The sequence below is a fragment of the Salvelinus fontinalis genome, unplaced genomic scaffold, assembly GCF_029448725.1.
Source record: "Salvelinus fontinalis isolate EN_2023a unplaced genomic scaffold, ASM2944872v1 scaffold_0895, whole genome shotgun sequence".
NCBI classification, from domain to species: domain Eukaryota; kingdom Metazoa; phylum Chordata; class Actinopteri; order Salmoniformes; family Salmonidae; genus Salvelinus; species Salvelinus fontinalis.
Window position 1 is genome coordinate 1 of NW_026601104.1, and position 22,263 is coordinate 22,263.

The 22,263-nt window shown below is 44.8% G+C and overlaps 3 protein-coding genes and 1 non-coding gene across 6 annotated transcripts; 3 read left to right on the top strand and 1 right to left on the bottom strand.

Annotated features, from left to right (window-relative positions):
- Positions 1 to 6: 6 nt before the first annotated feature.
- On the top strand, positions 7 to 3,452 carry LOC129847612 (uncharacterized). Its single transcript, XM_055915362.1, has 3 exons — positions 7 to 2,692; positions 3,035 to 3,122; positions 3,297 to 3,452. The coding sequence occupies exon 1, from the start codon at positions 278 to 280 to the stop codon at positions 2,213 to 2,215; it is 1,938 nt and encodes a 645-aa protein (XP_055771337.1). The 5' UTR covers positions 7 to 277; the 3' UTR covers positions 2,216 to 2,692; positions 3,035 to 3,122; positions 3,297 to 3,452.
- Positions 3,453 to 6,106: 2,654 nt separating this feature from the next.
- LOC129847613 (polysialoglycoprotein-like) lies at positions 6,107 to 21,071 on the top strand. 3 transcript variants are annotated; one of them, XR_008758444.1, is made up of 6 exons: positions 6,107 to 6,181; positions 6,832 to 7,032; positions 9,794 to 9,881; positions 10,385 to 10,477; positions 11,455 to 11,608; positions 19,892 to 19,957. XR_008758444.1 is itself a non-coding variant. In XM_055915363.1 (4 exons), the coding sequence occupies exons 1-4, from the start codon at positions 19,614 to 19,616 to the stop codon at positions 20,937 to 20,939; spliced, it is 861 nt and encodes a 286-aa protein (XP_055771338.1). In that variant the 5' UTR covers positions 19,612 to 19,613; the 3' UTR covers positions 20,940 to 21,071. The 3 variants fall into 3 exon arrangements, 1 of the variants encoding a protein (XP_055771338.1); XR_008758443.1 differs by lacking the exon at positions 19,892 to 19,957 and adding an exon at positions 14,829 to 15,499 and having other exon boundaries at positions 6,110 to 6,181; XM_055915363.1 differs by lacking the exons at positions 6,107 to 6,181; positions 6,832 to 7,032; positions 9,794 to 9,881; positions 10,385 to 10,477; positions 11,455 to 11,608 and adding exons at positions 19,612 to 19,713; positions 20,109 to 20,192; positions 20,329 to 21,071.
- On the top strand, positions 7,143 to 7,218 carry trnaa-ugc (transfer RNA alanine (anticodon UGC)). Its single transcript has one exon. It is a non-coding gene; the product is annotated as a tRNA-Ala (tRNA).
- Positions 10,026 to 10,932, bottom strand: LOC129847614 (polysialoglycoprotein-like). Its single transcript, XM_055915364.1, has 4 exons — positions 10,855 to 10,932; positions 10,613 to 10,678; positions 10,367 to 10,450; positions 10,026 to 10,228 (listed from the first exon to the last, which is right to left on the bottom strand). Exons 1-4 carry the CDS (start codon positions 10,913 to 10,915, stop codon positions 10,140 to 10,142), a joined length of 300 nt encoding a protein of 99 aa, XP_055771339.1. The 5' UTR covers positions 10,916 to 10,932; the 3' UTR covers positions 10,026 to 10,139.
- Positions 21,072 to 22,263: the final 1,192 nt, after the last annotated feature.

Consider the following 22,263-nt stretch of genomic DNA (forward strand, 5'->3'; position numbering starts at 1 on the left):
GAGTATTCAGAAGGTGCTCCCTGCTGATAAAGTTGACATCCTCCATGGTCAACCAGTGGAGGAGTATATCGTCAAAGCTGAGCAATGCATCACTCAGGTCATTCAGGATGCAGCTGTGACATATACTGGCGTGCTGGATAAAACCGACACTTGTGGGAAACTGTCGGAAGTTCTGTCTGTCTGTGTTTCCGCGGAGAATATTGAGGAAGCATCCTCTGATCTATTTGGTGGAATTATTTCCGACCTGCATGAGGTATTTGAGGTCAATAAGGCCTCCATGCGTACGAAATCAGGTCGCAAAATGTTCTGGGTGGAAGTGAGTTCAGGTTCCCAGAAGATTTATACCAAAACCCTGGACAAACTGAGGAAGCTTTTCACCTCTCACCTTCTCACTGAGGGAAAAAATACTCCTGTGCAAATTGAGCTCTATGACACTAGACTACTTGTAACTGAGACCACTGTGGAGGTATCTCCTGTACAGAAGACAGACAGTAATAGCTCTTCTATGTCCTCAGCCTCAGCCCACCAGTTCACCCTCGACACCTGCACTAAAGGGGTCATCAAACAGGTGATCTCGGTGCTGAGGTTGGAGACTTCAAAGGAAGACCGCTTCGCTTCCGTTGGGGAGAACACGTCAAATGCGTCCTTTGACCTCAACCAGAAGTTGGACACGATCATTTCGAAATTGGAGGACCTCTGCATTTCGAGTGACGTGGCGTCAGCTGAGATTGCCACGCTCACGCGATCTCGTAGTGCAGCCAGCAGAACCTCTAACATTTCCATCCAGAGCATTCACAGTGCTGAGTTCCGAGCTAAGGCCAAACAGATTGTGCGTGAGGCCATTCTCAGAGCTGCTAGCGAAGCCAACTGTTCTTTGCCACAGAGCATGCCTAGCATCACCTTCTCACACCATGTGGTTTCTACAACTGAAGATATAGTGAATATGGTCATGCAAGACCTTGAAAGTGTATCCCAGTACACAGTGGAGGACGCAGACTCCTTCCCACTAGGAGAGAAAAAGCTGCAGTCCCAACTCAATCCCAGAGTTGTCTTTGACAACTCATTTTTTGCTGCTCAAATCATGTACCACAGAGTAAAGGATAGACTGAACGTCTTTTTGTCTTTTCCACCCGTGTCAGTCACCACAGCTAAAGATGTGCTGGACTTCACCCCTGTGGAGACACTCAGATGCTCGAAGTCCCCTGACACTGCTCTTGTTAAGGACAGGACCCGCCCTCCGTCTGTGAGAAGTGAGAAGCCATTTTCAAAAGTCAGTTTGACTAAAAGGTTTAAAGCCCTTGTGTCTTCGAGTGGCTCCTCCACAGACCACCATGTAATTGACACATGCAGTGAGGATGTCAGTCTGCCCACCAGGAGTATGTCAGTTGTGAGCGACACCAGTTTGAAGAGAGCCTCTCCTCTCCATGGTAGTGGATTGAGTGAAAGTTGTGAACCTCTTGTGGCTCTACAAGACGGAACAGTGGCAGTCAGCCAAGAAGGCTTTAGCAAAACTGCAAAGAAGACGCTCAGCTTGATCCTAAATGTGATCAAGTGCAGATTGGCCAACTCTGAGAGTTCATCTGTTGGGCAGAATGCAAGTGAGGAGTGTCTGATAGCCACTAATATGTTAGACTCTCTACTGGAGAGCCTTGACCTGTTGCCTGACATGAGCGCTGCCGATGAGATCACAAGGACAGAATGCCATACCTCTAACGCAATGGACAAGACAGGTTCACAGTCAGCGCTTGTGAGCCAACAAGAAATGAACATATCTGACACCGGTATCATAGTGAAAACTATAATGGACACATTGAAGGCAGACGACCCAGAGATGACTTCAGCAGAAGAAAATCTGGATAGGCTTCTGTCAATTGAAGCCCTTCAAGATGCGTCTGGCAACCTGATCGCAAAGGTCCATGGTCTCATTCAGGAGATAGCCATAAGCCGCCAGCTTCAATCCATGACTGGCCACAGAAGCCTCTCTCAACCAGCGCTGCCAAAGCCAGCACTGAGGAAGCTGTCAAAGGACGATGCGTCAGAGCTCGTTTACAGCTTTGCCCACACTTCTGTTAGCAGACTCCTGGGGCAGTGTTTGGGTAGGCCTATGCCACCCACTGCTGACAGGGTTTTGGATCAGGTCATCAAGTTGATGACAGACATGGTGATGGACAGCCTGACTGATCTGTCCAAGTCCGCAATGGAGGGTGGTAAGTGAAAGTACCTCATCTCCATAGGACTTCATTGTAACATGACACATTGCGTTTTATGATGTGAACTTCACTGGTTGTGTCCAAAATGGCACCTTCCATGTTTAGTGCACTACTTTTGACCAGAGCCAGACCCTATGGGCCCTGTTCAAAAGTTGTGCACTATAAAGGGAAGAGAATGCCTTTTGGAACGCAGTGACTGCTTTCCATTGTTGCGTCCTCTTCTCCCAGTTATTGTACCCAGGTCAGTCACACCAGCTTGCTCTTCTTATTTAGACACCAGCAATGCCGCAAGTGACATCACTCATGGTGTTGTGGCTGACATTAATGCTACTGAGGAATTCCCTGCCAGGGGCCTTAGCCCGGCTGATGTAAAGGCTGACGGCATGGCCCGCCTTCCCTCTGCCAGAGGGGAGGAGACTAAGAAGAACAGGAAGTGGCACTTCCTACCCAAAATTGGCAAGATTCCAAAGATCAGGATGAAGGTAGGGGGCTCTGTGTTTTGAGATTACCTCTGTAAGGCAGGGCTGAAATGTACCCTACAGATTTGCTAAACCCGTATTGTCTCTCAGCATTAGAACAATGCTGTTGTCATTGTCTTTAGGAGGTTGAGTGAGGCCGCTGTAATACAATCCTAATACACATGGGAGAGAGTCAATGCCTGTGTCCCAAATTGCACCCTATTCCCTATATAGTGCACTACTTTTGACCAGAGCTCTATGGGCCCTTGTCAAAAGTAGTGCCTTACGTAGCCAATAGGGTGCCTTTTGAGATGCATACCATATATTTTACACAGGCTCAGTTGTCCTGATGTGTTTTGTCAACAGCTGTTCAAGACAAAAGGGGAACCGAAGAGCCACCCTGAACAGGATGCGCTGCCTACCAAACGTCTCAGAGAGACTCGTATTTCACAGAGTAAGTGATAAGCATCGATAATGTCATATTGATGTATCACCCTATGGCCAGCTTGTTAAAACAGTGACTACAGATACAGGTGGACAGACAGGCAGACAGACAGACGGATAGACAGGCAGACGGACAGACAAACACACACGTTCATTTTCTGATTATGAAATATTCTTATCACAGATGCTGAGTGTGAGGTTCCAGAGGTTCCATCCACTTCCCCACCCAAGGAGGACCTGACAACCACACTGGCCCCTGCTCCCCAGGAGTGCCAGTCCCGTAAACGCCCTCTCATAGTCAGGGCTGTTGCATCCCCACACCTACCAGTGAAGCACCACAGGCTAGTATGAGCGGCAGCTCTGGGTTGTTGTGAACTAACACTTGGCTACTAAGTAGATGTGTCGTAGGCTTTTCTGGGACCATTCCCATTTTACATCTTTCTGCAGTAGAGCGGTCATAGGCTTAACTATGGTAGACAGATTTGGAATGAATTTGCCATAATAGTTAAGTAAGGAAAGATAAGACCTGAGCTCAGTGGTGTTTGTAGGAATGGGAGCCTTCTCAATAGCTTCAGTTCTGTTTCATGGGGCGTATCCTTTCTGCATCTGTCACATGACCTAGATAGGCTATGCTGTTCTGGAAGAAAGAACATCTCTCTTTTAACATTCTGATTGCAGGCTTTGTCTTTAGGACTTCTACAAGATTTCTTCTGTGTCACGCATATCATCAATATAACAGATTACCCCTTCTATACCTTGTAGGATCTGATCCATCATTTTCTGAAAAATATCTGACGCACAGGCAACACCATAAGGAAGCCTGTTGACCTTAAAAAAAAAAACTTCTGTGTATTCATGGTGAGATAGTGCTTAGACCGCTCCTCTAACTGTACTTGCTCGTATGCCTGTGACAAATCCAGCTTTGTTAACGTCTCACCCCCGGTCAGCTTTGTGAACAAGTCCTGTGTTTTCGGTAAGGGATACTGATCTACTTCCAGCCACGGATTGATAGTTACCTTGTAATCTCCACATATTCTTACAGTATTGTCTGTTTTCAGGACACACACAATTGGAACAGCCCATTGACTGTAGTAAGGACCCCTTCTGACTCCAACCGTAACTAGCTGTTTTTCAACAGCTTCTCTAAGTGCATACGGCACTGGGCGAGGACTGCAGAAATGATGTACAGCCCTATTAGTTACATGTACTTGGCTGTGATACCTTTTAGCATTCCTAACTCTGGCTGAAACACAGCAATATTTTCACACAAACCATCTGTCTCTACAGCTGTTACTCTGTGTACACGTGACCAGTCTAGCGTCAACCGACTGAGCCCGTCTCTACCCAGCAGGGCAGGACCATTTCCTTTTACCACCAGCAAGTCGAAAAACGTTGTACTCCCATTACACTTGGGAGTACAGTCAAGGGACTGAGATTTTCCCACTTAGAACTAATGACTATGTTTTTAACACCCAGTTTGCAGGGCTCAATTTTGCACTTTTGAACTTGCGGTTGAACAACCTCTCTGATATCAAACTGCTGCACCTGTATCAACTTCCATGTTGAGTCTCACATCATCTATCCTTACATACACATAGTCTTTACCTCTAATGCAACCAGTTCAGTTCCTTTTACATTACCCAACTCATAGTCAGTGGTGACAACGGCTGAGGTCCCTTTATCAGAGTTCTCACTCTCATTTGAGATGTAATGCTCAACTCTGGCGCTTGAGGGCGATGCAATGCTCCTCTGTGTTGGAATGACGTTCTTGTCCTCTCTCTCGCTGGTGTGCGTTGCCCTGATCATCGTCGCTCCACTCGTCTTTCTGCAGTCACAGTGAGGAGGCCTCTCTCAGTAGCATCCAGGTGCTTATTCCATGTCACTTGCCTCGTTTAATTGTTTCCCACTTGACGCGAGCGGCATGTCCTGGCTATGTGTCCTTTCTTCTTGCACTCCAGACACTCATAATCCATATAGCGGCACTCATCTGGCTTGTGCCCTTTTCCCACACAATGGTAACATGGTTTACGGGTTGCCTCCGTTTTCTTAGCAACGCTTTTCTTCTCAACTGCATTTGCTTTGAAAGTATTTTGTGAAAACTGCAGTGTGCTTTTCCTTGTTCAAAAGAAAGTCCCATATTCACAGTCAGTGCTAATGTTAAGTCTTGTGTGAGCTACATTCAATAAACGGTCTCTCAGCTCTGCACTTCCAACACCACACACATATCACGTACTGACAGACTGAATTTACTTAGACTAGCCAAGTAACGTTACTCACTAATCGACTCTCCCTCGAGTTGACTGACTCACATGAAACTAGCATCTTTCAGCAATACAATTTGTCCTCGGTACGTAGTGACTAACAGCGCAACCAACTGTCAGCGTTTTTTTCACTTGGTTTCTGTGGCACATTAAGTTCCCATTAACAAATAGTCTTTCTACCAACAATCATCAGAAAAATGGTTTTAGACATATCCTCGTACTTGAGCCCATTAGCTTCAAAACTTTCCTCGAGGTGGAAATCCTCGGGCTTGTCGAACGACCTCTTCCGTGCTAGCTCTTCTACACAGACCGTCTCGATGGAGGTAACACGTTCTTGCTCGCTCTGTTCCCCTTCGGACAAAAACTCCGGTGCCTCATCGCCAATCTGTTGCATCCCCGGTTAAGGTTAGCGGGTTGTTTTTAGTTATTGTAAAGAGAAACTCAACAGTATAAAGCATTATCACGAAGATGACAGTGGATACTACATAGCTGGTTCCAAGCTGAGTCCATCTGCACCTTTTCAAAGGAAACGCAATTGAATACCGTTAGTTACAGTATGTAGCCTAGTTACAGTGTGTAGGCTAGTTAGAGGCATAAATATCCAGCTGTCATCTGAAGTATCCAAGCCATAACAATGTATAAACGAGTACGATTAAAATCAAATGTATCCCTGTATCCACAATGGCTGAATATGAAACAGCTATGACACTTATTGGCTCTTCCCTACAGGACAATGAGAAGCGGACACCGTTGCATGCCGCTGCCTATCTAGGAGATACAGAAATTCTAGAGCTACTCATACTATCAGGTAAGGTTATCATTGAAGAGAATGATTACGCTATGACTCATGTCCATCGGATTTTGACTTCTGTTTTGATGCTTGTTGTGTTTGCATGTGACCGTTTCCCTCATACTTACCACCATTAAAGAGCTTATGTGCAGCCGACGTATTTATAAAAAATAAAATAAAAAATAAAGAAGGCCATTGACAGCTGAAACGTCCCGATTTTAACTTGATAAGTTTAGCATCAAGATTTAAATTGTGAGCGAGAGTCGCACCTGTTCCTCCCAAATGTCCCCATGATTGTGGGTTGCACCTCATCTCACGTTGGCTGAGCTACTTCTACTCCTCTCCACTCAGTGACATGACATTTTCTTCAGTGTTGCTGTGTAATGAAAGTCCATGTCCCAGAATAGCCCTCTACAAGAGGCTTTGAGTGGGTTCTAAATGGCTCCCTATATAGTGCACTACTTTTGACCTGAGCCCTAAGGAAAGCCCTATGTGCCCTGGTCAGAAGTAGTGCACGATAAAAGGTATTAGGGTGTTATTTTGGACACTGGTTTCTGTGCTCCAGCTATTTAAGTTGTTGCCTTATCACCCCAGAGTCTGTCTGTCCCAGGAGCCAGAGTAAATGCCTTTAAACAAAGTTGAACATGATTTGAATTGTGCTCCTGTAGGAGGCAGTCCAGGTGCTATTGAAACACTCTGCTGATGTGAACGCCAGGGACAAGAACTGGCAGACGCCGCTCCACATTGCTGCGGCCAATAAGGCGGTCCGCTGTGCTGAGGCCCTGGTCCCTCTCCTCAGCAATGTGAACGTGTCGGACCGGGCCGGGCGCACGGCGCTGCACCATGCAGCCTTCAGCGGACACCTGGAGGTTAGCAATTAGCATGGACATGATTACACGCTGTAGTCTACACTTTATACCTGTCCTATCCCCAGGTTGATTTCATGATGCATCCCCTTAGTTACAATGGTTGTATGTAGGGCCCCGTGTGGCTCAGTTGGTAGAGCATGGCGCTTGCAACGCCAGGGTTGTGGGTTCGATTCCCACGGGGGGCCAGTACAAAAAAAGTATGAATGTATGTACTTGTAAGTCGCTCTGGATAAGAGCGTCTGCTAAATGACTTAAATGTAAATGTAAATGTAAATGTAGGGCTGTGACGGTAATTGGATAACATTGACAGTTTTGGGTGAAGACCGCCGTGAAAATAAAACGAGTCAAGAAAGCCACGTTTTTAATCAACTTTCTTGCCGTAGATACACTTTACCCAGAGCAGCAGCGGTAACTATTTATTATTGTTCTGCTGACTTTGTCCATCTATTAAACTGTGTACATCTTCTCTCCAACTATCTTTTGATGCGCCACAATCAGCAGATCTGCTCTACAGTTAAGTCAGAAGTTTACATACACTTAGGTTGGAGTCATTAGAACTCGTTGTGCAACCATTCCACAAATTTCTTCTTAACTATAGTTTTGGCAAGTCATTTAGGACATCTACTTTGTGCATGACAAGTAATTTTTCCAACAATTGTTTACAGACAGATTATTTCACTGTATCACAGTTCCAGTGGGTCAGAAGTTTACATTCACTAAGTTGACTGTGCCTTTAAACAGCTTGGGAAATCTCATGGCTTTAGAAGCTTCTGACAGTCTAATTGACATCATTTGAGTCAATCAGTCAAAACCTACATTCAAACTCAGTGGGAAAATCAAAAGAAAACAGCCAAGACCTCAGAATTTTTTTGGGACCTTCACAAGTCTGGTTCATCCTTGGGAGCAATTTCCAAACGCCTGAAGGTACCATGTTCATCTGTACAAACAATAGTACGCAAGTATAAACATGGGACCACGCAGCCGTCCTACCGCTCAGGAAGGAGACACGTTCTGTCTCCTAGAGATTAACGTACTTTGGTGAGAAAAGTGCAAATCAATCCCAGAACAACAGCAAAGGACCTTGAAGATGCTGGAGGAAACTGGTACAAAAGTATCTATATCCACAGTAAAACGAGTCCTATATAGACATAACCTGAAAGGCCGCTCACCAAGGAAGAAGCCACTGCTCCAAAACCACCATAAAAGCCAAACTACGGTTTGCAACTGCACATGGGGACTAAGATCAAACTTTTTGGAGGAATGTCCTCTGGTCTGATGAGACAAAAATAGAACTGTTAGGCCATAATGACCATTGTTATGTTTGGAGGAAAAAGGGTGAGGCTTGCAAGCCAAAGAACACCATCCCAACTGTGAAGCACGGGGGTGGCAGCATCATGTTGTGGGGGTGCTTTGCTGCAGGAGGGACTGGTGCACTTCACAAAATAGATGGCATCATGAGGTAGGAAAATGTGGATATATTGAAGCAACATCAAAACAGTCAGGAAGTTAAAGCTTGGTCACAAATGGGTCTTCCAAATGGACAATGACCCCAAGCATACTTCCAAAGTTGTGGCAAAATGGATTAAGGACAACAAAGTCAAGATATTGGAGTGGCCATCACAAAGCCCTGACCTCATTCCCATAGAAAATTTATGGGCAGAACTGAAAAAGCATTTGCGAACAAGGAGGTCTACAAACCTGACTCAGTTACACCAGCTCTGTCAGGAGGAATGGGCCAAAATTCACCCAACTTATTGTGGGAAGCTTGTGGAAGGCTACCCAAAATACTAAGTGAGTGTATGTAAACTTCTGACCCGCTGGGAATGTGAGAAATAAAAGCTGAAATCAATCACTACTATTCTGACATTTCACATTCTTAAAATATAGTGGTGATCCTAACTGACCTACGTCAAGGAATTTTTACTAGGATTAAATGTCAGGAATTGTGAAAAACCGAGGTTAAATGTATTTGGCTGAGGTGTATGTAGACTTCCGACTTCAACTGTATATGCTGATAGGAGAGAATCTATGAAGGTCAGTTCATTGGGAGGGGGTGAGGTGAAATGTGGGGACTGGGGGTAACTATAGCCTACAGGCTGGGGGTGGGTGGGTAGCCTCTGCCCTTCACCTGACCTTTTTCATTGTTACAGTAGGTCGGAGGAGTGAGGTGGAAATGTTGTCTCATTACAAAAAAAACAAACAGTGATTGTGCATATTAAACTTTATCCCTGGGTCAGTGCCACTTGAAAGTCATATTGAAAAAGATTCCGCTAATCTTTAGTCAAAGTGTAGTAGAATTGCATGATAATTCATTTTAAAAATGCCCCCCAAAAAATCTGGTGAAGAGAAACACATCTGACATAGCCTAGCCTTACTCTACCACACACTGCATTGAACAGTGATCGAGTTACATTATTCTAAATGATAACTACCCAAATTAGTAATAGTCCACTATCTTACATAAGTCTGTAAATGTGATTAATGGAATGCTTTATTAAAAAAAACATTTGTTTGCCCTTAACCTACGGGCCTTTGAGCAAGACAGTTAAGCCTAAACACGCTAATGTTACGCCCATCGGCTTTCAGTTGTCGATGACTGTACATATGGCACACCAATCACCGACACCTGAAGTCCCATGACCGTCACAGCCCTAGTTGTATGCTTGAGTTTGTTCAAGAGAGGCTTTGACGCCAGATTTGAGCAGATCTTGCTTTAGTTTTCCTCAGCCTGTGTTTTGTTTCTCTCTCCTTTTCCTGTTAGATGGTGATGCTGCTTCTCTCCAGAGGAGCCAAAATTAATGCTTTTGACAAGAAGGACCGTAGAGCAATCCACTGGGCTGCTTACATGGGTAATGAGTTGACCACATCATTTACATTCTGACTAATGTCCTTATCCCAGTGAGTGAATGACTTGGCTGTGTGTTAGACTCACAGCTCAGCTGTATGGTCCACCTCTAGTGTGTTATTTTGTCAGAATGATGGACTGAGTATGTTGATAAGATGTAGGTTTTCAATTGTACTAACATGATATAGGTTCAGTACAACATCGTCAGACGGCCCAGTTGCAGCTTTAGCAGTAGCAGTAGAGTACTCAGACGACATGCACCTCAGCTTCTCCTCAGAGGACAGGTCATCATTTGCTGGAGAGATACCATGGTTTGGAGAGGCTTGGGATTGTACTTAGTCTCCAAATACTCTAGAGAAAAGACAAGGAACCGTTGGGTATTCTACAGGAGCACATCTGTTCTACACAGTCATGGCCAAATTCCCATTTTAATGTTGACCAACATGTACCCCACTGAACGCAGTTCTAAAAGTATGTTTCAGACCTTACCTTCTCTGTCTTGTTTAGCATCAGACCCTATGGATCGGAGTAAGGCCAGGGCATGCACAATGGAGGCGTCATTTGATGACAGCTCTGGGAAAAAAAGAAAAAAAAGTTCAGGTACACAAACACCACCAAGTCAAAGAGTTTGACAACATTTGATAGACTGAGTTACTGTATGGTGTTAAACACAGCAACACCATATACACAGTGACGAGGAACATTGCTAGAAGGGTAGGGGAAAGAAACACTTACCTCCAAGTCTCCTCTGCAGAGAGACTTGATCTTGCTTTTGGGACTTTCCAACAAGGTAACAAGAAACTGAGGAGAAAGTGTTGACAGAAGTTGAGTTGATACAAAATAGCTACATATATTAATAATAGCAGATGACCAATGCGGAAACAAACAGACAGTCAAATTTTAATCTCCAACTGATAAAGTTCAGCATATTTCCCAAACAAATCCCTTCAATCCAAATAAAACATTAGTGAACCAACCTTTCACAACCCCCACAGTCATCACAAAGAGCAGTAATTCTCTCACACCTCCCATGATCATGAAAATAGTCTGTGTTATCAACAGGTAATGTCTTCCCATGGCCTGTATGAGGCTTATATAGGCCACTAATGACCTTTTACCTGACAAACATGACTTAACGATCAATTAACAAGCTTGATTGAGGTGTTACTTTCAGATAGAAATAGACCATGTAGAACACATGTTGATTCTTTGGTGGGCAGGCTATCTTTTCTACTCCATATTTATATATGCATTTATATCTGTAATGTTTAACCCTAATGGTCTCAGCTCAGCAGTAAAAAGAAGTAGGCCTAATTATTTTAGGTGTAATATTCAAAGATATTAGGGGGAAATAAACACTGTACACAAATCCACTTTTTACAATGCTCCTGGGAAATGGGTAGGCCTCCACCATATAGTCCTTCACAGTTTTACAGCTATGTTATATTCCTTTATTTACATAGATCACATACATAAATATATATGTTAGCTGTAGGTAGCTTTGGGATAAAATTCCCATATTGTTTTGTTACTAACATAAATCATAATATATCATATTTTCCTAATTTGCTCTGTAGGAGGTTCGTCATATGAAGGACATTCAAGTGGATGTGACCCCTAACCTGCAATAGGGGCTCAGTGGGGTGACAGACATCCTGTAATGGATCTCCAAGCTAGTGTCTGAGGACCTGGAGGAGGCTGTGTCTACAGCTGTGGTTCAGGACAAGCATGGTAACCTAACCTAACCTCACTGTATGAAGGATTACATTGTTATGGATAGTCATCTCCAATCTGTTCAAATATCACTGTTGTTGATAACACACATTACCAAAATTATTCACACTTGTCTTCCTATTTCCACATAATCTGTCATGGTTCCCCACCTTAACAGGGCATAAAACCAACCTCTCTTTATTGCTCTCTTTATTGCTAATACAACCAAATCCAACAGCGTTTGAGTATCTTAATGCTTTTCTTCTAACCCTGAATGGCAACTTTTTATCCTAGTACACAAGCATGTCATTTTATCCATCCACACCCACTCTACTGCTGCATGTCCACTGCGGCTGAGACTTTCACCCACTCGTTACAGGTATTAGCAGGTAACCAACCCCACCCGGGTCTTACCCCCTAGGACTTACCCTTTGCAGGTACCAGCCTGTTCTGGTTTACATTCCAGAACTTACCATATACCACAAAGCTACGACCGGTCATAATTACAATGGGACTACTGAATAAGCTCAGGCTTTCTAGGTCCGTACACTATAGTTGGTTCAGCCTACGACTCTCATCTCCCCAAGATGTCAGAATTAGTGATAACAGGTGTAGGAACTGTGCCTACCTTGTTTCTGTTTCACTGATTCAGAATCTCTAGTTTGACTGCAAATCGTGGTGAACCCTGCTCACAGTGCCAACTGTTAGGTTCTAATTCTCAGAGTAAAAACTCGACGGACACTATGAAAGCTTAAACCAAGTTTATTATTCCCAGAGGGTCAAGACAGCTGCATTAGACAAAAAACATATTCACACAAGCACTGATATTTCTCCTATGCTGAGTCTCCTCCTACACCTCTGAACAGCCAATGCATCTCTGTTGCTAGACAGAACCTTAGTGATATCTGTTCTTCCTCACTTCATCTGACCTGACCGCTACCCCAAAGTGCTCACTCCTCCCCAACTCAAGGCTGTCATGTTGATTGGTACCAGACTACGTCTGGTAGCTTTTCCAAGCAGAAATTGGCATAGTGTAGCTCTAACTCCAAAAAGTTTTGGGACACTGTAAAGTCCATGGAGAACAAGAGCACCTCCTCCCAGCTGCCCACTGCATTGAGGCTAGGTAACACGGTCACCACCGATAAATCCATGATAATCGAAAATTTCAATAAGCATTTCTCTACGGCTGGCCATGCTTTCCTCCTGGCTACCCCAACCCCTGCCAACAGCTCCGCTCCCCCCGCAACTACTTGCCCGAGCCTCCCCAGCTTCTCCTTCACCCAAATCCAGGTAGCAGATGTTCTGAAAGAGCTGCAAAAACTGGACCCGTACAAATCAGCTGGGCTAGACAATCTGGACCCTCTCTTTCTAAAATGATCCGCCGCCATTGTTCCAACCCCTATTACCAGTCTGTTCAACCTCTCTTTCGCATCGTCCGAGATCCCTAAAGATTGGAAAGCTGCCGCGGTCATCCCCCTCTTCAAAGGGGGTGACACTCTAGACCCAAACAGTTATAGACCTATATCCATCCTGCTCTGCCTTTCTAAAGTCTTTGAAAGCCAAGTTAATTAACAGATCACTGACCATTTCGAATACCACCGTACCTTCTCCGCTGTGCAATTCAGTTTCCGAGCTGGTCATGGGTGCACCTCAGCCACGCTCAAGGTACTAAACGATATCATAACCGCCAGTGATAAAAGACAGTACTGTGGAGCTGTATTCATTGACCTGGCCAAGGCTTTCGACTCTGTCAATCACCATATTCTTATCGGCAGACTCAATAGCCTTGGTTTCTCAAATGACTGCCTCGCCTGGTTCACCAACTACTTCGCAGACAGAGTTCAGTGTGTCAAATTGGAGGGCCTGTTGTCCGGACCTCTGGCAGTCTCTATGGGGGTACCACAGGGTTCAATTCTCAAGCCGACTCTTTTCTCTGTATATTTCAACGATGTCGCTCTTGCTGCGTGTGATTCCCTGATCCCCCTCTACGCAGACGACACCATTCTGTATACATCTGGCCCTTTTTTGGACACTGTGTTAACTAATATCCAAACGAGCTTCAATGCCATACAACGCTCCTTCCGTGGCCTCCAACTGCTCTTAAACGCTAGTAAAACCAAATGCATGCTTTTCAACCGTTCGCTGCCCGCACCCGCCCGCCCGACTAGCATCACTACTCTGGACGGTTCCGACCTAGAATACGTGGACAACTACAAATACCTAGGTGTCTGGCTAGACTGTAAACTCTCCTTCCAGACTCATATTAAACATCTCCAATCCAAAATCAAATCTAGAATCGGCTTTCTATTTCGCAACAAAGCCTCCTTCACTCACGCCGCCAAACTTACCCTAGTAAAACTGACTATCCTACCAATCCTCGACTTCGGCGATGTCATCTACAAAATAGCTTCCAATAATCTACTCAGCAAACTGGATGCAGTCTATCACAGTGCCATCCGTTTTGTTACCAAAGCCCCTTATACCACCCACCACTGCGACCTGTATGCTCTTGTCGGCTGGCCCTTGCTACATATTCGTCGCCAGACCCACTGGCTCTAGGTCATCTATAAGTCTATGCTAGGTAAAGCTCCGCCTTATCTCAGTTCACTGGTCACGATAACAACAGCCACCCGTAGCACGTGCTCCAGCATGTATATCTCACTGGTTATCCCCAAAGCCAACACCTATTTTGGCCGCCTTTCCTTCCAGTTCTCTGCTGCCAGTGACTGGAACCAATTGCAAAAATCGCTGAAGTTGGAGACTTTTATTTCCCTCACCAACTTTAAACATCAACTATCTGAGCAACTAACCCGATCGCTGCAGCTGTACATAGTCCATCTGTAAATAGCCCACCCAATCTACCTACCTCATCCCCATACTGTTTTTATTTTATTTACTTTTCTGCTCTTTTGCACACCACTATCTCTACTTGCACATCATTATCTGCTCATTTTTCACTCCAGTGTTAATCTGCTAAATTGTAATTATTCGCTCCTATGACCTATTTATTGCCTACCTCCTCATGCCTTTTGCACACACTGTATAGTTTCAACGGTTCTGCCTGCGGTTACGGAACCCCTACCTGTCCCAGACCTGCTGTTTTCAACTCTTAATGATCGACTATGAAAAGCCAACAGATTTATTCCTGATTATTATTTGACCATGCTTGTCATTTATGAACATTTTGAAAATCTTGGCTCTCTCTAATTTTCTCCTTCTCTCTTTCTTTCTCTCGGAGGACCTGAGCCCTGGGACCATACGTCGGGACTGCCGGGCGTGGTGGCTCCTTGCTGTCCCCAGTCCGCCTGGCCTTGCTGCTGTTCTGCCTGCGGTTATGGAATCGCCACCTGTCCCAGACCTGTTGTTTTTCAACTCTTAATGATCGGCTATGAAAAGCCAACTGAATATTATTCATGATTATTATTTGACCATGCTTGTCACTTATGAACATTTTTGAACATCTTGGCATAGTTCTGTTATAATCTCCACCCGGCACAGCCAGAAGAGGACTGGCCACCCCTCATAGCCTGGTTCCTCTCTAGGTTTCTTCCTAGGTTTTGGCCTTTCTAGGGAGTTTTTCCTAGCCACCGTGCTTCTACATGTGCATTCTAGCTGTTTGGGGTTTTAGGCTGGGTCTCTGTACAGCACTTCGAGACATTAGCTGATGTACGAAGGGCTATATAAAATAAACTTGATTGAAACTTGATTGTATATAGACTTTCTTTTTTGTACTGTGTCATTGACTTGTTTATTGTGTTATTGGCTTGTTTATTGTTTATCCCATGTGTAACTCTGTGTTGTTCTCTGTGTTACACTGCTTTGCTTTATCTTGGCCAGGTTGCAGTTGCAAATGAGAACTTGTTCTCAACTAGCCTACCTGGTTAAATAAATGTGAGAAAAAAATAAAAATGGTGTAATTTGTGACTCTACCTTTAATGCACCATGTAAAGTGTTGGTCCCATGTTTCATGAGCTGAAAAAAGATCCCAGAGATGTTCCATAGGCACAAAAAGCTTTCTTCTCTTAAAATTAGTGCACACACATGTATTTACATCCCCATTTCTCCTTTGCCAAGATAATTCATCCACCTGACAGTTGTGGCATAACAAGAAGCTGATTAAACAGTATGATCAATACACATGTGCATCTTGTGCTGGGGACAATAAAAGACCACTAAAGTGTACAGTGATGTCACACAACACAATGACACAGATTAGATTAGCGCCTAATGAATTTTTTTAAATTGACTGATTTCCTTATATGAACTGTAATTCAGTAAAATCTTTGAAATGTGAAATGTTTGTTCAGTGTATATGGAAAGATTATCTGAGCTACATGCTACTACTGCTACTGTCTGTGTGTTTGTGTGTATAGAGCAGTTGGCCTATGATGTCATGTCCTGTCTGTCACTCTTCGGAACATTCTAGAACACACACACTCACTCACCCACCACATCACATCAAGGAATAAAAATAAGAATCCTTGCATCACATCACTCTGCAGTTTTCCGGACTCAAATTAACCAACTGACTGGATCACTGATCCAAACTGATACATTGAGAAGATTGAAATATTGTTAACCTAAACATTTTCATCCGCATGCTACCTAGCAGTAGCCACCACAGCTATTTTGAAATGGCCGTGTCAGCCAATCAGCTCCGTTGTTGCTCAAACGGGGACATGCCATTCCATAATGGCTGCTTTGTCTACTGCTAGCTAGCATGAGGACAGAAAGGGCATGTTGCCGGAAACCAAGCAGTATTTCAATCTTTTCGATGTATCAGTTTGGATAAAAGTAACATTTGGAGAACAGTGTTATATCCCATCACTGCACTGAGGCAGCAGGTGGCCTAGTGGTTAGAGTGTTGGGCCAGTTACCAAAATGTTGCTAGATCGAATCTCTGAGCTGACAAGGTAAAAATCTGTTGTTTCTCCCCTGATCAAGGCAGTTAACCCACTATTCTTAGTCTGTCATTGTAAATAAGAGTTTGTTCTTAACTGACTCGCCTAGTTAGACAAAATGGAGGTACTTTTAAAGACCCATATCGCACACCAGCTCCGCAGGGTCTTAATCTAACCATGATGGCGCTCCCTCTAATTTTTTCCGGCACTGAGCAAACTTCAGTCCTAGTACTTTCCCAAAACTAACTGATCTTAGAAGTCTCGATAGTTGAAGGGAATATGGAGGTAACTACATCGAGCAGAATGATAGGCCATATTGCTTTCACCCATTCAGGCATCAGTGTCCTTGTATCCAACTGGGACAGAGGCTAGGATTCAATCCAAAAAGATAGCTCGCTTCCCTCTATATACGTTTTTACTCACCTAGACCAAGGTTAGTGACACAAGTATAGACAATATGGTTCTAGCTATATCTAGCCAATAGAGAATGATAGAGATATCATCTTTATAAACACTGAATATACAAAAAGTTAAGAATACCTGCTCTTTCCATGACATAGATTGACCAGGTAAATCCAGATGAAAGCTATGATCACTTACTGATGTCACTTGTTAAATCCACTTCATCAGTATAGATTTAGGGGAGGAGACAGGTTAAAGGATTTTTAAGCCTCGAGACAATTGAGACAGGGATTTTGTATGTGTTACATTCAGAGAGTGAATGGGCAAGACAAAACATTTACATGCCTATAAAACGTGGTATGTTATTAAGTGGCGGTTTCCCGTGTGTATCAAGAATGTCCACCACCCAAAGGACATCCAGCCATCCTGACACAGCTGTGGAAAGCAATGGAGTCAACATGGGCCAGTATCCCTGTAGAGTCCATGCCCCGATGAATTTAGGCTTTTCTGAGGACAAAAGGGGGGGATGGGGTGGGACTTCCTATAGGTTAAGGTAAGATCACAGAATTCCATACAGGTCACCAGGGGGGATCAGCCAATGAATTATGCTCGTGAGAAAACATTCCATATCTGCAGCTGGCAGTAAAACACCAACCTTGGCTTTATACCTGTTCAAACACACTCTTGTTGGCAGTGTGCACTCTTTCAGTTTGTTTGCCAACTCATAGACGTAGTAGAAGAAGAAAATGGACTACTTAAAAATGGAGATGGCCTCAATGGCGCTGCCCGTGCTCTTGCAGACACCATAATGGGACAGATACGATGATACGATGTCTATCTAAGTATATGGTTACGGAGAATAGTCCCATATGAGATTGTTAGGTCACGTCATCCCCTTTCGTGTTGTCGTCGTGGCAACAGGTCAGGAACAGCTCCTGAGTGAAGGCGAGTCATGCAGCCTTGTCTGCCCTTCTCCGTAGTTCGTCAGTTTTCCAGCCTCGTAGTCCAGCAGCATTCTGATGCGGGAGTGGTGACAGTGGCCAGCCACCGTTTCCAGGTGTAACAGTATAACTTTAGTCCGTCCACTCGCGCGAACCAGGGACCCTCTGCACACATCAACAACAGTCACCCATGAAGCATCGTTACCCATCGCTCCACAAAAGCCGCGGCCCTTGCAGAGCAAGGGGAACCACTACTTCAAGGTTTCAGAGCAAGTGACGTCACCGACTGAAAGGCTGCTAGCGCGCACCACTGCTACCTAGCTAGCCATTTCACATCGGTTACATTCACCCCCCTTTCGACCTCCCCCTTTTCCACAGCAACCAGTGATCCGGGTCAACAGCATCAATGTAACAGTATAAGTTTAGTCTGTCCCCTCGCCGCGACCCAGGAGCGAACCAGGGACCCTCTGCACACATCAACAACAGCCACCCATGAAGCATCATTACCCATCGCTCCACAAAAGCCGCGGCCCTTGCAGAGCAAGGGGAACCACTACTTCAAGGTTTCAGAGCAAGTGACGTCACCGACTGAAAGGCTGCTAGCGCGCACCACTGCTACCTAGCTAGCCATTTCACATCGGTTACACAGGGACCCATTGTGCCAGGTGCTCAGCTGGCGCTCATCCAGCTGGAGGCTCTAGGGAAGATCGTTCATTCCCACCATACACCGTTTCCCCTTTTCCTTCCTGGGGATGCCCTCGTACGTTCTCTTGGGAGAGGAGCAGGTGATCGTTGGCCGTGCAAGGGTCAAAGGTCAGGGTGCAGCGGTCTGAGGAGGAGGGCGAAGGGAACATGTGAGAAGACAATTAGGTGTACATAATATCTATGATAGTTTTATGTTAAAGTAAGGAACAACCACATACATTCGCTGAGGTCCTGCTTCCCAGCTAGGTTACATGGAGCAGCTGGACTGGGGATCACAGCCAGGATGGTGCACTTATCCTGGGCTGAACCTACTGAAGTGGGTTGGGGGATGGGGAAGAGAAGGGAGATTGGTGGAGAGACACAGAGACATATTTTAAAAGATTGGAGGTTACTATCCCTAACAATAAAATCCTTCATACATTGAGGTTAGGTTACCATGCTTGTCCTGCCCCACAGCTGTAGACACAGCCTCCTACAGGTCCTCAGACACTAGCTTGGAGATCCGTTACAGGATGTCTGTCGCCCCTCCTACAGTTTAGGGGTCACATCCACTTGAATGTCCTTCATATGACGAACCTCCTACAGAGCAAATGAGGAAAATATGATATATTATGATTTATGTTAGTAACAATACAATATGGGAATTTTATCCCAAAGCTACCTACAGCTAACATATATATTTATGTATGTGATCTATGTAAATAAAGGAATATAACACAGCTGTAAAACTATGAAGGACTATATGGTGGAGGCCTACCCATTTCCCAGGAGCATTGTAAAAAGTGGATTTGGGTACAGTGTTTATTTCCCCCTAATATCTTTGAATATTACACCTAAAATAATTAGGCCTACTTCTTTCCACTGCTGAGCTGAGACCATTAGGGTTAAACATTACAGCTATAAATGCAATATATGGAGTAGAAAAGATTGCCTGCTCACCAAAGAATCAACATACGTTCTACATGGTCTATTTCTATCTGAATGTAACACCTCAATCAAGCATGTTAATTGATCGTTAAGTCATGTTTGTCAGGTAAAAGGTTATTAGTGGCCTATATAAGCCTCATACAGGCCATGGGAAGACATTACCTGTTGATAACACAGACTATTTTCATGATCATGGGAGGTGTGAGAGAATTACTGCTCTTTGTGTTGACTGTGGGGGTTGTCAAAGGTTGGTTCACTAATATGGGTTGAATGGATTTGTTTGGGAAATATGTTTAACTTTATAAGTTGGAGATTCAAATGTGACGTTCTGTTTCTTCCGCATTGGTCATCTTGTATTCTTCACCACTAATAATATATGTAGCTATTTTGTGTCAACTCAACTTCTGTCAACACTTTCTCCTCAGTTTCTTGTTACCCTGTTGGAAAATCCCAGAAGCAAGAGCAAGTCTCTCTGCAGAGGAGACTTGGAGGTAAGTGTTTCTTTCCCCTACTCGTCTAGCTTTGTACTGTGTCTATGGTGCTGCTGTGTTTGACACTCATTCAACACCATAGAGTCTAAATAATGTTGTCAAACCCTTTGATTTGGTCATTTTGTTTGTGTACCTTAACCTACGTTTTCAGAGCTGTCATCAAATGACGTCTCCATTGTGCATGCCCTGGCCTTGCTCCGATCCATAGGGTCTGACGCTAAACAAGACAGAGAAGGTACGGCCTGAAACATATACTTTTAAATCTGTGTTGGGTTCATGTTGCTCAACATTCTAATGGCAATTTGGCCTAGACCGTGTAGAACAGCTGTGTTGCTGTAGAATACCCAACTGTTCCTTTTTGTTTTCTCTAGAGTATTTTGAGACTAATGAAGTAGAATCCCAAGCTTCTCCAAACCATGGTAGCTCTCCGGCAAATGATGCCCTGTCCTCTGACGACGCTACCTCTGAAGCTGGCCCGTCTGACGACGCTACCTCTGAAGCTGGCCCGTCTGACGACGCTACCTCTGAAGCTGCCACTGGCCCGTCTGACGACGCTACCTCTGAAGCTGCCACTGGCCCGTCTGACGACGCTACCTCTGAAGCTGCCACTGGCCCGTCTGACGACGCTACCTCTGAAGCTGCCACTGGCCCGTCTGACGACGCTACCTCTGAAGCTGCCACTGGCCCGTCTGACGACGCTACCTCTGAAGCTGCCACTGGCCCGTCTGACGACGCTACCTCTGAAGCTGCCACTGGCCCGTCTGACGACGCTACCTCTGAAGCTGCCACTGGCCCGTCTGACGACGCTACCTCTGAAGCTGCCACTGGCCCGTCTGACGACGCTACCTCTGAAGCTGCCACTGGCCCGTCTGACGACGCTACCTCTGAAGCTGCCACTGGCCCGTCTGACGACGCTACCTCTGAAGCTGCCACTGGCCCGTCTGACGACGCTACCTCTGAAGCTGCCACTGGCCCCCGTTGACCACAAACATGGATATCTGACGTGGGACATGGTGCTCGGGGTCCATGCAAGATTTCATGGGTACTCTAGTCCAGGTTGTGTGTGTAACTGCATTTTCTTGTTTTGGCATCAATTAAACGCTAACTGTAATAATTGTGTCCTCAGTATTGTTTTGACGGTTCTGACTTGGAGTTGAGGTCTTTGACCTGACATGAGTAACTGGTGATGGCAACATTTATTTTGCATTATAACCATGCTTTGGCATCAGCAATATATGTCTACTTTGACCCCTGTGCTTAAACTACCATTTGACTTAAGCTACATTTGGTCAAATCGTGCTAGTAGCATCACATGATGTGGAATGGGTTCTAGTTCATTTAAACTTGATGGTTGTGGAACTGAGTGTTTGGGGTTGGTACATATGAGGCTGCTAGAATCGGGTTTAATGGTGTCCGTGCTAACTAATATCACGGTTGTCAACTTGCATTTAAATGACACTGCTGGGTGTCTTCTCTCGTAACTGACTTGGTTTCCTATTAGTGAATGCTTAAATATAAAACCAGCTCTCGTATCATTAGCCCATCGTTTTGGCGGGGTGTCTTCATATCCCAGTGCCAATCCAAACTTTCAGGTTTAAATAAGTCAATGCTAACCTGTCTTAGCTGGCAGGTTGCTATCAGGCCCAGGCTCTCCCAGAGTTGCTTTTAGCGCTGCTAACCTAGGGTTTGAGGGCAGGAACAGTTTGACCAGGATTTCCCACCCACTCCGATTTACATGGGATAAACCATTGGAAGAAACCGTTAATTTTCTATTAAAAGCGTTAGGAAGTCTGTTCATACAGGCCTTCTCTAGCCGCATGATGAACGCTCAGGGTGTGCGTCGCAGCAAACCGTACTTAGTCGCCATGAATTAAAAAAGCACGTACGCAACCTTTAAATGCAGTTAATACAGCAACAAAATTGGCTTCTACTTTTGAGCTACCGGTAGGTATCTGCTGTAATTCAAACATTTCTGTGGCACCGCTTTACTCATTTATGCCAACCAAATCCAGATAGCAAATGTTCTGAAAGGGCTGCAAAACCTGGACCCATACAAATCAGCTGGGCTTGACAATCTCGACCCTCAATTTCTGAAACTATCCGCCGCCATTGTCGCAACCCCTATTTCCAGCCTGTTCATCTCTTTCATATCGTCTGAGATCCCCAAGGATTGGAAAGCTGCCGTGGTCATCCCCCTCAAAGGGGGAGACACCCTGGACCCAAACTGTTACAGACCTATATCCATCCTGCCCTGCCTAAGGTCTTCGAAAGCCAAGTTAATAAACAAATCACTGACCATCTCGAAT

Coding starts and splice junctions, on each gene's coding strand:
- LOC129847613 (XM_055915363.1), top strand. CDS start 19,614: ATGGGAAGACATTACCTGTTGATAACACAGACTATTTTCATGATCATG. Junction 19,958..20,108: donor TCTGCAGAGGAGACTTGGAG/GTAAGTGTTTCT, acceptor CTACGTTTTCAG/AGCTGTCATCAAATGACGTC. Junction 20,193..20,328: donor CGCTAAACAAGACAGAGAAG/GTACGGCCTGAA, acceptor TGTTTTCTCTAG/AGTATTTTGAGACTAATGAA.
- LOC129847614 (XM_055915364.1), bottom strand. CDS start 10,915: ATGATCATGGGAGGTGTGAGAGAATTACTGCTCTTTGTGATGACTGTG. Junction 10,679..10,854: donor GACTGTGGGGGTTGTGAAAG/GTTGGTTCACTA, acceptor CTTTCTCCTCAG/TTTCTTGTTACCTTGTTGGA. Junction 10,229..10,366: donor TGCTAAACAAGACAGAGAAG/GTAAGGTCTGAA, acceptor TCTTTTCTCTAG/AGTATTTGGAGACTAAGTAC.
- LOC129847612 (XM_055915362.1), top strand. CDS start 278: ATGCGTACGAAATCAGGTCGCAAAATGTTCTGGGTGGAAGTGAGTTCA.